Genomic DNA, 13,946 nt, shown 5'->3' on the forward strand with positions numbered 1-13,946 from the left:
CTGCCAAAGTTTACCTTCACTTTAGTTACATCTTTGAGTTACTTTTTTAATTAGCAAAAACCTTGAATATTTGACTTTTTTTTTAAAGAAACTTGATACTTAGTGGCAGAGAATTAATTGTATTGTACAAACTATTATAGTTTGCTTTTGGACACTTGTATTAAAATACAAATACTGTGTATTTTTAATCTTGTGATACTTTATGTAAATAACATATATTTTCAATTGAGTCTTACATTGACTTACTTATACTTGATAAATAATTTTCACGCTCCCATCAAGAAAAACAAAAAATATATATAATTGGAAACACATTTTATTTGCTTTTAAGTTCAAAATGAAATTAAATGGAAAAATTCAACCACTTCCACTGTTGTAATTAAAAATACAATTAAATTCTTTCATCTTTCCACATTTGCAGTTAATCTGAAATAAGGGCACTAAAAAGGTATCAATTTTGTCTAATAATTTAAATTAATTCTTCATGACTATTATGCTTGTATTATAATGCATTTTCTTAGTATTGAGGGGAAATCAGCTACCCAACTAGTAACATGTTCACTTTAGTTTAACCAAATAGTAACATATTATATATACTTTAGTAAAAGAATAATTTCATAATGTATAACAGAAAGTACTTGACTTTTCTGCATAACTTACATGACTTTAAAAAATTAAGCTATGGGATGAATACCCTTTATCTAAGTCATTCAATGCAATACTATGCCATGAAACTACTCAAAAGTGACCTAAGTTCTCAGAATCCCCAGGGACAGATAGGTTCAGAAGTGAATTGTGCTAAACAGTTAATTAAAGAACAATTAATTTCAATACTATATAAACTTTTTGGAAAAATAGGAGTCCTATCAAATTCTTTTTATTTTTCCAGTTTCCAGTTTTTCCAGTTTTTGTCGAGTAGTAAGTTCTTATCCCAGAAGCTGGCGTCTTTGGGTTTATCAAAAAGTAGAGTACTATCTGTAGCTAGAGAAAGAATTGTGGAGTTTGAACAAAGACCAAGAACTATTACCTTCAATTTGGAAAAAAACCCGTTATCTTATTATAAAATTTTGCAATCTCTTATATTTTATTTTTCTTCCTTAAGGATATGATTTTTCTCCTATCACATTCAATTGAGATCAATATATACCATGGAAACAATGTAAAGACTAACAGACTGCCTTCTGTGGGGGGTGGGGGGAGGGAAGCAAGAATGGGGGAAAAATTATAAAACTTAAATTAATAAAATCTTTCTAAAGAAAAAAAAGGTAGGGGCGGCTAGGTGGCACAGTGGATAGAGCACCGGCCCTGGAGTCAGGAGTACCTGAATTCAAATCAGAGCTCAGACACTTAATAATTACCTAGCTGTGTGGCCTTGGGCAAGCCACTTAACCCCATTTACCTTGCAAAAATCCTTAAAAAAAAAAAAGAGAGAGAGAGAGAGAGAGAGAGAGAGAGTACTATAATCATTTACTACTGTATGGTGTTGATACTTAAACCAGGAAGAGCTAAAACAGGGAAAGAAAGTCACAGACCAAGTTCCCTAATGAATATAGCTGCAAAAATTTTAAATAAAAAATTAGCAAAGAGATTACAGCAATTTGTCACCAGCATAATACGCCACGTGGGATTTATACCAGGAATGCAGGTCTGGTTCAATGCAATCAGCATAATTTAACCACTTCAAAAGAAAACTAACAGAAATCATATGATTATCTCAAAAAGGCAGAAAAGGCTTTTGACAAAATACAGCACCATTCCCATTAAAAACACTGAAGAAAGATATTATTAAATGAAAAAAAATACTGAAAAGCCTAGGAATAAATGTGGGGTTTTCCTTACAATGATAAGCAATACCTACCAAAAACCATCAGAAAATATTATATGTAAGGGGGGATGAGAGCATTTTCACTAAGATCAAAATTACAAGAATGTTCATTATCACCACTATTATTCACCAGTGTACTAAAAATGTTAGCTTTGGCAATAAGAGAAAAACTGAAGGAAATATAATTGGTAATGAAGAAACAAAACTATCACTCTTTAGGGACCGCTAGGTAGCACAGTGGATAGAGCACTGGCTCTATTTGAACATGAATTCAAATCTGGCCCCAAACACTTAATGGGACCTTGGGCAAGTAAGTCATTTAACCCCATTGCCTTAAATTAAAAAAAAAAAAAGGATATTGTAATGATACTCTAAATTAGAAGAAAAAATAATATAGTCTAAACAAAACTATTACTCTTTGCAGATGATATGACAGTATACTTAAAAAAACTATAGAATCAACTAAAAATTAACTGAAACAATTAACTACTTTAGCAAAGTTAGGATATAAAATAAACCTACATAAATCATCAGCATTTCTACTTATTATCAACAAAGCCCAGCAGCATATAAATAACTGTGGGCAATATAAAATATTTGTAAGGCTACCTGTCAAGACAAACCCAAGAACTAAATGAATACAATTAAAAAACATTTTTCACACAAAGTCATATCTAAACAAATGGAAAAATAGCAATTGCTCATGGGCAGACTGAGCTAATAAATAAAAATAACAATTCTACCTCAATTATTTTATTTATTCAGTGCCATATCCATCAAATTCCAAAAATTTATTTTATACAATTAGGAAAAATAATAATAAAATTCATCTAGAAGAATGAAAAATCAAGAATATTAAGGGAATCATTGAAAAACAATACAAAGGAAGGTGGCCTTGCCATATACCACAATTAAAACTATTATAAAGAGGTAATCATCAAACTATTTGATACTGGCTACAAAATAGAGTGGTAGATCAGTAAAATAGGTTAGGTACACAAGACAGTAGTAAACCCAAAGATTCCAGCTTCTGAGATAAGAACTCACTACATGACAACAACTGCTGGGAAAACTGGAAAATAGTATGGCAGAAACTAAGTACTGATGAACAACTCATATCCTATACTAAGATAAGGTCAAATGGGTACATGATTTAGACATAAAGGGTGATACCACAAGCAAATTCAGAGAACAAGGAATAGTTTGACTTAAGAAGAAGGTAAATTTAAAAAATTAAATAAAAAATTAAAAATTTAAAAAATAAATTTAAAAAAATGCTCTAAATTACTATTGATTAGACAAATACAAACTAAAACAACTCTGATCACCCTCACACCTACCAGATTGGCTAATAAAACAGAAAAGGAAAATGATAAATTTTGGAAAAGACATGGGAAAAAGTGGGACACAATGCTCTGCTGGTGGAATTGTAGACTGATCCAACCATTCTGGAGATCAGTTTGGAACTATGCCCAAAGGGCTATAAAACTGTGCCTACCCTTTGATCAAGCAATACCACTACTAGGTTTGTATCTCAGTGGGATCATAAGAAAGGGAAATAGATGTACAAAAATATTTATAGCAGTTCTTTTTGTGATGGCAAAGAATTTGAAATCAAGGGAATGCCCACTACTGGGGAATGGCCAAACAAACTGTGATATATGAATGTAATGGAATACTAATATTCTATATGAAATAATGAGCAAGGAGCAGCTAAGTGGAGCAGTGGATAGAGCGCTAGCCCTGGAGTCAGGGAAAATCTGAGTTCAAATCTGGCCTCAGACACTTAATAATTACCTAGTTATGTGACCTTGGGCAAGTCACTTAACCCCATTGCCTTGCAAAAAAAAAAAGCAAAAAAGAAATAATGAGCAGTAAATTTTTTTCCCTTTTTCTTGCAAGGCAATGGGGTTAAGTGACTTGCTCAAGGTCATACAAAGAGCAGAAAGATTTCAGAAAAACCTGTAAAGATTTACATGAACTGATGCTGAGTAAAGTGAGTCGAAACAGAACATTGTAATAAATAGTAACAGCTACTCTGTGTGATGATCAACTATGATGAACTTGACTCTTTTCAACAGTACAATGATTCAAGACAATTTTAAAAGACTTGTAATGGAAAAAGCTATTTACATCCAAAGAACTATGAAATCTGATCAAAGCATCCTATTTTCATTTTTTTTTTGTTTTTTCTTCCTTGTGGATTTTCCCTTTTGTCCTGATTCTTTTTTTTTTAAGAAAACTAATGTGGAAATATGCTTAACATGACTGTATATAAAATCTATATCAGATTGTTTGCTGTCTTGAGGAGGGAAGAAAGAAATGGAGAAAAATTTGGAAATCAAAAACTTGGAACCAAAATGAATGTTGAAAACTATCTTTATGTGTAATTGGAAAAAGAAAATGCTATTAAAGTGCAAAAACAAAAAGAGAATTACTTGCCTATAAAAGTTAGCACTCTATTAGAAGAATATTTTAGAACAAACTTACATTTCATATGGTCCAACTCCCCCATGGTCCATACTTTCACTTAATTGACCCTGAAAAAAAAGATTAAATTCTTTTTTAAAAAACATCAGGGTTATATAATATCTGGCCAAGAACTTAAAAGAACTGAAATTCTCTGCAGTTTATTAGTAGTTGAACATTATCATTTAAAAAAACTTTCAGAAAACAGTTTGTAGGGCATCAAAATGCTTTTCACAGAAAAGTAACTAAACAATTAGAATTCCAGTACTATTGTGGAGATTCTATTTTTTAAAACAGTTGATAGCTGTTGAAATTGTTCATCAGTGACTAATATTATTTCAGAAATTGCATTAAAATGTTTCCCACCTGTCCAAAAAAATCACCTATTCTTTGTATTTTTGAAACTGAAAGCCTTTATATTCCAAACATAAAATAATGAATTAACATAATATATTTTTCCTGTCCTCTCCTGTTCATTTAGAATCATGGTAGTTAGCTCTATTTTTCATTCTGGTTGAGGCAAAATTTAAAAATTATTGCAAGAAGACCAAATAGCTAAAGGTTCTGGGACTAAATATTCCATTTCAAACTTGATAATAGCGGGTTACAAAATTACTTGGTGATAGAGGATAGCAAAAATTAGTGATATCAGGAAATGCAAAATTGCCTAAGGGAAGTTAATAGATTTTATTAAAAAATACATTCCACTTGATTATGAACCTGAAATCATGTTTGAAGGGTATAATGCTAACTGTAAATCCACGCTAGCTTTTTAAAAATAATTAATTAATTCATGATAGTTCTTCATGACAGTAGAATATAAAAGACAGTCAGTTGACTATAATTATCTCGCTTTTAAAACTAGTCAACCAATTTAGGCAAAGAATACTGTCACAGCTCTTTCTGAAAGATCAAATACCAGGAAAACAAATTCATCCAACCACTTTGGCCAAAAAAACTAGTGTGAACAGGCCAGAATTATGGTTTCCTCAGAGTGGCCTCTTCTTGAGTAAAGCAAAGGCATATTTAGTGGGGGCAATACAAGAAACTCACACTCTTTCTACTTACACATTTTTTCTTCCTTGGTTTGAAGACTTTTTAATCTCCACAACTATGAGTAAATCACCTATTGTGACGTAGTTGCTTTTAAGACAAAAGACTCTGACCATCTTTCAGAAGTAATGCAGCTGGTATTACATAATTCTGCTCTTCTCTGATGTTACTTTTATTCAGTTCTAAATTGAAGACCACAAAGTAGTTAACAAAGAACCATAGCTTTGAAGCCAACTCTCCACCTCAAGATATGCCCTATGGCTGTGTTTCATTTCCTGAACTAGATGGGTCTATATTACCACCTGCAGCTGCATATGTGCTGGAAACTTCTACCGTTATAAAAAGTTGTTAAAACAAGTCATCTATTCCTAGTATCCATCAGAAACCCAGCATACTAGAAGCTTCAAAATGAGAGGAAGACTTTCAAAATCAGCATTACAGCTTACATAAGCAATTTTCTTTCACATGAAGCTTTATCCACATTTCTGTATTGTAAGGTTTTTCTTTCTTCTTTCCCATTTAAAAAAAAAGTATGATGTCAGAAAGTGGCACTCTCTCTGCATCTTAAATTAGGAGACCTAATTTTAAATCCTGGCTGCAACACTAATAGCAATAATAATACTTGTACTATAAATTTTACATGGGTAGTTTTAAAGAGAGTACTTGTAAAGTTTGCAGTACTATGAAAATGTGGCTTATTTGTGTGACCCTCATAATTATATTTTCTATCTCTTACTTTTCCTGTGTTTTACAAAGAGATATTGTTGGAATTCCCTATTCCTATCTGACAAAGCCTAAACTTATCTCCCAAACACCATACAAAATACACTGTATCAAGCTGACTTAGCAGAATGACATGTTTGCAAAAGTTCTCATGTATTAAAATAAATACAGATACATATACACACACTTTACAAAGTCTAATGAAATTTAATATAATCATTAAAAAGTTAAGCAATTCTAGAATGGCAGATATTGTCATTCAAAAAACATCCATTAAATCTTCTTTCCATTCAGATGTTTACTATAGTTCCCTTATTAAATCAAACCTTAAGTTAGGATGACCAGGAATGAAGAAGAAAATCAGTTTAAGTTAATAAAAAACCTGAGAAAATATTTTTAAACAAATGTATAATTTTTAAAGTTCAGCCCATATTTATAAACTAGGAGATTACAAATTAGTTTTAATTAATTAAAATGAGAAAGCAATTCCCAACATAATAAACCCCATACAATACAATTATTGAACACCAACCACTTTTCAAAGGCATCAAACATGAAAATCCTTGATGATAGTAATTCAGTAAATTAAATCTCCTTTGAAGAAATCTCTTACTTTTCACATCATAGGCTCAGAAAATTAATTAGTGATCTTAAAACTACATTAACTACATTTACTTTACTTCTAGAACTCTCAAGTTTCAAAAAAAGATATTTTCAACTTTTTACTTAGATGATCTTATACATTAATCTAAAGTCAGTGCTCTGAACATACTACAAACTACAAATTCAGTATATAACCATTTTTTGTTTAATTTCTAGTTTTATGTTCTTACAACAAACAGAAAAGTTCAATAAATTCTTACAATATTCTGACAACAGAATTTTTCTCTGGTTTCAACTTATTGTCCCAGATTATAGCCATTGACCAAAAATCCCACTGGACTTCTTTTTTGTTTATCATCTATGTAGGGTACTACCCAAAGAAGAAACTCCCTTGGCCAATGCAGAATAGAAAGGGGCACTGAGAGCTAAAGTGATGACCAAGATGTGTCTGAGGAAGGATTTAGGTAGTCCTTAAACTCTTTATCTGTCAAAACAATGGGCCTCTCATTTATTAAAAGTTTTCAATTAGGTTTCCTTTTCACAGATATTAAATTTTTATTTGATTTTAGGCAGCAAGATGCACAGCCAATGTGGGTGGTATTGGACTTGGAAATCAGCAATTCCAAGTTCAAATCCTGACTAAAGCCACTGTGTGACCTAAAACAAAGTCATTTATTTAACTTCTCAGATTCAGTTTCTTCAAATGAAAATGAGTATCATAAGAGCACCTGTCTCAGAGAGCTGTTGTGAGGATCAAATGAGATAAGACATCTTAAGCCCTTTATATGTTAAATGCTAGTTATTCTTATAAATATATAAATTTAGTCTGTTATATTTGTTGCTCTTTGAAAGATTTTAAGTATTGAAAAACTAATTAGCAAGTACTTGGTGAATCGAGGGAAGGCTTTGCCCCATTCTAAATGGATTATATTGACATCCCATAAAGTATAATCCTAGTGGTTATCTGACACTCAAAACATGCAGCACTGCCATTTATCAATAAATAACACTTCAGTAAAATGTAGAATGGAAAATGTTCTTTATAGATTCCAAAGTCCAACTCAGTTTTCTGATAAGGAAGTCAAGGACCAGAAAATTACAGTAAGTTGCTGAAAGTTAAATGGCTGAAGTGGCAGAGCATGTACACTTGAAACCAAATCTCTTGATTTAGATCTAAGTTCTTTCCACTACATCATACTGAGGGCAAACTAACTGCTGACTGATTGGCAATAAGTGATGTTTATAGGCTTAATTTTTTTGTATTCTGCAAGCTATTAGCACAAAGTAGAAAACTTAATTCAACAAAATCAACAAAATTCCAAAGTAAGTTTCTCTAAAACAAGAGGAATATATTGGTTTGAACAGTAAATTTTTTAAAAAGATATTTGATAAATATAAAAGGGAAATAAGGATTGTTTCAGAGTCTTTGAATTTTTTCAAATTTTTTTCCTAATGTAAAAGTTTGTTGTTCAGTCACATTTGACTCTTCAGATACATTTTTCTGTCATATCTGACTCTTCATGATCTCATTTGGGGTTTTCTTGGCAAAGGTACTGGATGGTTTACCATTTCCATTTCAGCTCATTTAACAAATAAGGAACTGAGGCAAACAGGATTAAGTGACTTGGCTAGGGTCACAAAGCCTAGTAGCTATCTGAGGCCAAATTGAACTGACTTCAGTCCTGGCACTATATCCACTGCATTACTGAGCTGCTTCCAGCATAAATAAGCATAAATAAGAGATGATGAACTTATAATTGTAAAATTGTCATACAACAAATAAAAATATGTCATGTCAAAGATTATGAAAGCTCTAAGAAGCAGGTTAAAAATTCCCTTTTTGTTTCAAATAGTATTTAATATTTCATAAAGTTTCAATAACATCAAAACCTAAGCACTAAATTAACATGAACATAGAATTAAACGTTAAAAAATATTGAAACAAGCTACCTTTCCCTCCCAGTCTACTTACCTCTCTAAATACCTCTCAGGCTTAATTCAACTTGACAATTCAATAGACATTTTTCAAAGAAAGAAATTCCATTATTTTAAAGAGGCTATGTGATGGAGTCAATAGAGAACTGGCCTTAAAATCAACAAGACCTGAGTTCAAGTTCTGATTTTGATATATACGGGCTATATGACCCTGGCCAAATCAATAAAGCTCTGTGCAACTCTCTTAAAACTAATTGGTAGTAAAGGTGTTGGCCTACATTGTTAGAGGGAGTTTCCTTACCTATAGCAAGGAAATCATAGTCCCAGTCCCTATGTTTAATCCATTACCTTTATTTAGTGCCTGTGAGTAAAATGGACTAGGGTACAAATTAAATGAAACAGTTCCCGCCCTTAAGAAGCCTATAAATCCTAGGAAGGACTAAAGAATTAATAGCTGGGGGGTAGGAGAAAGTAGAGAGAGGAACTTCATCTGAACAGAGTTGTTAAGGAGTGAAGGGTATTCCTTGCAACAAGGCAAATGCACAGAAGCAGAACAGAAGGAACAGTGAGTAGCCTAAAGGGAAACAGTTGTTGAAATAAGTATGAAAAGAGTAGTTTGAGCCAAAGGATTTTAAAAGTTTAGTGGAAGGGTTTGTGTTCTCTTCTAGGGGCAAGGGGGAAACAGTAGCTTTTTAAGTAGATGATCATGTTCAGATCTGTGCTTTAAGAAGGGTATTTCAGTAGGTCAGGGGAAGACACATTGGAGAGTGTGAAACTAAAAGCACTGACCAATTAAGAGACCATTATAATAGCCTATAAATTCAGGATTGCTCTAGGGTGGCTGTCTATGAGTAAAGAGAAGAGAACTGAAGGGAGAGATATTATGTAGGTAAAGGGAAGAAGGAGGGATTCAAAGATTATTTTTCAAGTTACAAAACTAGGAGTACGGTTCTGTCAAGAGAAATAAAGAAGTTGGGAAAGGTGGTAGATTTATAGGGTGGTAAAGATGATCATGATAAGAAAAGCATCATTCACTCCTGTTTTAATTTCCCTTCTTTAGGGTACTCAAATTTCTTCAAAAAAGAAAACAGCTATAAATATATATATGGCATGTATATACACATGGTTATCTTTTATTTACATATCTTTAATACAAATATATACATGCATGTATAAATATTATATATCTTTTTAATCCTGACATTTGTCAGTCTGGTAATGTGTAGAAGCTATCATTGTCTGAGGAGATGAGAATTGCACTGGGTAACTAAGTGTATTTAAAGTATTCAGCTTTCAGATCATTATTCTATTTAAATTTTTCTTTTTTAAATTTAAAAGGAAAATGGGAAACAATATTCAGCTCATTAATATTTTTAAATCTCATGTCCAACAACCCATGTTGGTGACTTATCAGGATGTGGTGGTGATACTAAGTTCTAAAGGTATTAAATTTTAGCAAAGTAGAAAGGATTGTGGACCAATATAAATGAGATAATATATGTAAAGTGTTCATCAAATCTGAAAGCAATGTGGGTATGTATGTGTATATATATATGTATATATATATATATATATATATATATATATATATATATATATAGTTAGATATAGGTTTATCTGTCTATATACACAAATACTCATTTGTAACACATTTGCAGTTACTAGTATTAACAAATGTTCTTATAGGGACAGTCTAAGCTTGGAAAAGTTCATCACCTAAATTCTGACCAGCAAAATAATGTATTATTTTTGGCCATATCAACTCACAAAACTATATGCTAGAACTGCCCTAGGAAGTTCTGGATTCCATGTACTTGCTGTGAGCAAGTCACAACCTCTCAAGAGTGCCAGGAAACCTAAACCAAACCTTTTATATTTGCAGTAGCAGTACATATTCCCTCAACTGAGTTCCTTCCCTCTTTGAATGCTGAAATTACAGAGAAGAACAAAAACAAACCAGAAAAACCACTATATAATAAGATTTGAAGGGAATTCAACTTCAGTTTTATCTCAGGAGTTCCCAACACCGATGGTGAAATTACAGGCGCCAGAATGGGGGGGGGGGAGTGTAAGTGTATCTATTTTCTTCCAGTCCTCTTTGGGATTTGCTCATTAACATATCAGTATCATATGAAAGTTATCAGTGCCAATTTAGGCTTACCTTATTTAAATAATGTTTCTCTGGTTTTACTGCTCATGTCAGACTGAGCTTATTTGTCAGTTTACAGATGGAGAGACCAATAATGGGCTAGAGGGATCATTATATTAGGAACTAGCAGGCTTCTCCTAATTTTGAACACCGTTTCTGGACATAGCTTTAATTTCGGAGGTACTTCTGGTCAGTTAGGACTGTTTCTCCTTCACGTTCAAAAGACGGCTATCTATTAAGGTGTGTGAGGGGATGATCATGGTGGGAGGGGGGTATCTACAAAGATGAAATTACAGATCTTTTAAAGTACTAAAATATATAAAATAGCTTAGGCAATCAGATCTTATTCTCAACTTTGCCTTATCACTGATGTTCACTGGCATAGAAATAAATTATTTTTGATTCACCAACTGTAAAAAAAAAAACACTTAAAATGTGTCTATTTAAAATAAACTAGATAATATTCCTATCATATAGCAAGGTGGCCCTGGAACCATCTCTTAACAAATTCCAGATAAAGCAATTTATTTTGGGGAAGCCAAATCACAGCTGTCAGCATTGTTTTCTCCATTCCCAAATCTCATCAGTAAATTGCACAAACCTCTGGCCTTGGGGGTTCGGGGGGCCGGTGAGGAAGGGGGCAGAAGGGGATCACAGCTCACAAAGTAAAACACCGTAACCCCCGGCCCCCAAACCCTGCAAGATGCAGCACGAGGGTGGCCCGCACAGCCCGCAGGAACTTTCCAGCTGTCATCCCAACAGCTGGGCGAGCCCTCGGCGGGCGCCGGGCCGAGCCCGGGGCGCGGGACCCCGGGGGGCAGCAGAGCTGTCCACACCCCGCACCTCTCGGCTGTCCGCCCAGCCCCGCGGCCCCAGGCTCAGCCCCGGGGGGAGGGGAGGGGGTGCACCTGTGCCCGCCAGCAGTTCCCCCCGCCCCGCCAGACTCGGGGTCGCCCCGCCGCGCCGGGCCCGCCCTCCGGCTCCGCTCGCCTCGCCCTCCCCCCCAGCTCGGGCCCTAGCCGCAGTCCTGGGCCCCGACTCCCTGGGCCCGGGCCTACGCCCCGGCCCTGTCACCCCGGCCCGGCCCGGCCGGGCCGCCCGGCTCAGCCCCCCAACCCCGGGCCTCACCCCTTCCTCCAGCTCATCCTCAGAGCCTGCGTCCTCCGGCTGGTCCAGGTCGATGTCAAAAACTCCTGCCATGGCCTCAGGCTCCCCGTCTCTGAAGTCTGGCGCTGGGTAAAATCCGTCCCGCCGCCGCCGCCGCCTCATGGGCCCGGGCTCGCCGCAGCCGCCGCTGCCGCCGCCGCCATCACCAGCTGCCTGGTCTCAGTGCGACTGCGCTCGGGCCCGGAGTTCACACCGCAAGTTCGGTCACTGCACATGCGCGGGGCAACGCGCGAAGCCGAACTACGGGCAGCGGGCAAATGCCGCTCTAGCTCTGCGACCGAAATAGAGGTTCGGACATGCGCACAACCTCTCCTGAAGCCGAAGGGATAACCTTAAGTCTGCAACTTGTCACTAAAAGCGTTGGACAAACGGCGGGAGAGAGTGGTGTTTCCGAAGCTGATTCAGTGGAATCGGAATTTGCGCCTACTTTTGCCCCCCCCACCCCCCCCACCCGCGGCCGAGGAAGGGCTCGGAGGAACAGCGGCAGAAGAGGTCGCAGAAATGGACATGCGCACTCATTCTGCCTGGAACTCGGACGGCGGATGTGCGCAGGAGTGAGGTTTGGGGAGGGATTGGTCGAGAAAAGTGAGCATGCGCGCGTTGAGGGCCGTTAGCTAGGGGTAGCGCGGCTTGTGCCGGTGGCCCCCCAGCCCTCGGTGAGAGGGCCCAGCGCGAGGGCGGGCGGCCGGCGCGCTCATTTGTCGCCGCCCTGGCCTTCGCCCAGGGGACCTCGCGGGAAATTTTAGGGGCCGCAGCCCCGCAGCCTCGCGGCGTGGGGCCGGGGGCGGAGAAGCTGCCTGCAGGACCGGGACACCGGGAGCCGGACCAGACCTTGGAGGGCGGCGGCGGCGGCGGCGGGGCCGGGGCCCGGGCCGGCCTCCTGACTGCCGGTGAGCAGCCCGAGCCCAGAGAGGCCTTGTGATGTCCGGGAGCGACCAAGGCCAGTGTCCTCCTCCTCCAGGCCCGGGGAGCCCCAGCAGCATCCCCGCCGCCTGCACCCGTGGGGAGCCCGGGGGCTGCGGCTGCCTAACCGGCCCACAGTCTTTTTTGTTTTTGTTTCTTTTTCTGATCCAGTCAATGAGCAAGTATTAAAGCCCCTTGCTAAGCGCCGGTGATACAAAGTAAAGCCAACCCCTGCTCGCAAGGAATGCACTATATAATGTATCACAAAACTACTTGAGAAGCGTCCTAAAGCGTCCTCAAAACAGTGTGCATTGATTTAGTACGAAGATCTGGCTTTTTTTTAAAAATATAAGCTAGGTCAGAATTATTTTTGTTTCAATGACTCAAAGTGCCTCTGAGACCACCCCAATTTAAGAAGTATTTAGTTCGTACATAGTTGTTTGCTTTTCTTCCCCATCACACCCTGAGTGGGACAGACTGGAAAATTCAGTATTACCTTGGGGTTTTTTTGGTCTTTTTTGGCCCTCTGTAGTCCTTTGTAGTCTTTTTTGGTCCTCGGTAGTCCTTGGTAGTCTTTTTTGGTCCTAGGTAGTCCTTTGTAGTCATTTCTATCTAGCTCAGAGTAGGTTTTTGGTAAATGATAGTTGACCGACTGAACTTTTCTTGTAAGGGTCAAAATAGGTGCTGTATAGCTAAGTTTGGAAGGGCATCCTAATGGTGAGTCACAAAAGCAAAACAAAAAGTTATATTCTAAGGTGTGGAGAGATTTCAGTTTCATCCATCTGATCTTTTGATGTTCTGTACAAAAAGCAGAGGCACCATTATGACATTAGTTCTTTAGTTGTTGTTTTTTTTAGGTTTTTGCAAGACAATGGGGTTAAGTGGCTTTCCCACGGCCACACAGGTAATTATTAAGCTTCTGAGATCGGATTTGAACCCAGGTACTCCTGACTCCAGGGCCGGTGCTTTATCCACTGCGCCACCTAGCCGCCCCATGACATTAGTTCTTAATTTAAGCAATCATCTAAGTTGGTTACCCCTCATAAACTATAATGATTATTAATTTTTAATTGTTTACATCTTTCTATAAAACGAGAATGATTGAAATATACTGTCTTC

At 37.2% G+C, this 13,946-nt stretch overlaps 2 protein-coding genes across 7 annotated transcripts in view; one reads left to right on the top strand and one right to left on the bottom strand.

Moving 5' to 3' along the window:
* The window catches only part of RPS6KB1 (ribosomal protein S6 kinase B1), a 42,979-nt gene extending 30,655 nt beyond the window's left edge, over nucleotides 1-12,324 (bottom strand). For 2 of the 5 annotated variants that reach the window (XR_012475833.1, XM_074223561.1), the window contains exons 1-2: nucleotides 11,886-12,324; nucleotides 4,316-4,365 (exon numbers count right to left, since the gene is read on the bottom strand). Coding sequence is in view for 4 of the 5 variants with exons in the window: in XM_074223561.1 (XP_074079662.1) it covers nucleotides 4,316-4,365; nucleotides 11,886-12,026 (191 nt within the window). In the remaining variant the exon portion in view is untranslated. Of the gene's footprint in view, nucleotides 1-4,315; nucleotides 4,366-5,362; nucleotides 5,524-11,885 lie in introns of those variants that run through there. The other 3 variants (XM_074223559.1, XM_074223562.1, XM_074223560.1) reach the window with 3 other exon arrangements.
* A 233-nt stretch (nucleotides 12,325-12,557) lies between these two features.
* TUBD1 (tubulin delta 1) overlaps nucleotides 12,558-13,946 on the top strand; it is a 38,845-nt gene continuing 37,456 nt past the window's right edge. The window contains exon 1 of one of the 2 annotated variants that reach the window (XM_074223564.1): nucleotides 12,558-12,814. The gene's annotated coding sequence lies outside the window, so the exon portion shown is untranslated. The remainder of the gene's footprint in view (nucleotides 12,815-13,946) is intronic. The other variant, XM_074223563.1, reaches the window with a different exon arrangement.

The sequence above is a fragment of the Macrotis lagotis genome, chromosome 2 (genome assembly GCF_037893015.1).
Source record: "Macrotis lagotis isolate mMagLag1 chromosome 2, bilby.v1.9.chrom.fasta, whole genome shotgun sequence".
In the NCBI taxonomy this organism is placed as follows: domain Eukaryota; kingdom Metazoa; phylum Chordata; class Mammalia; order Peramelemorphia; family Peramelidae; genus Macrotis; species Macrotis lagotis.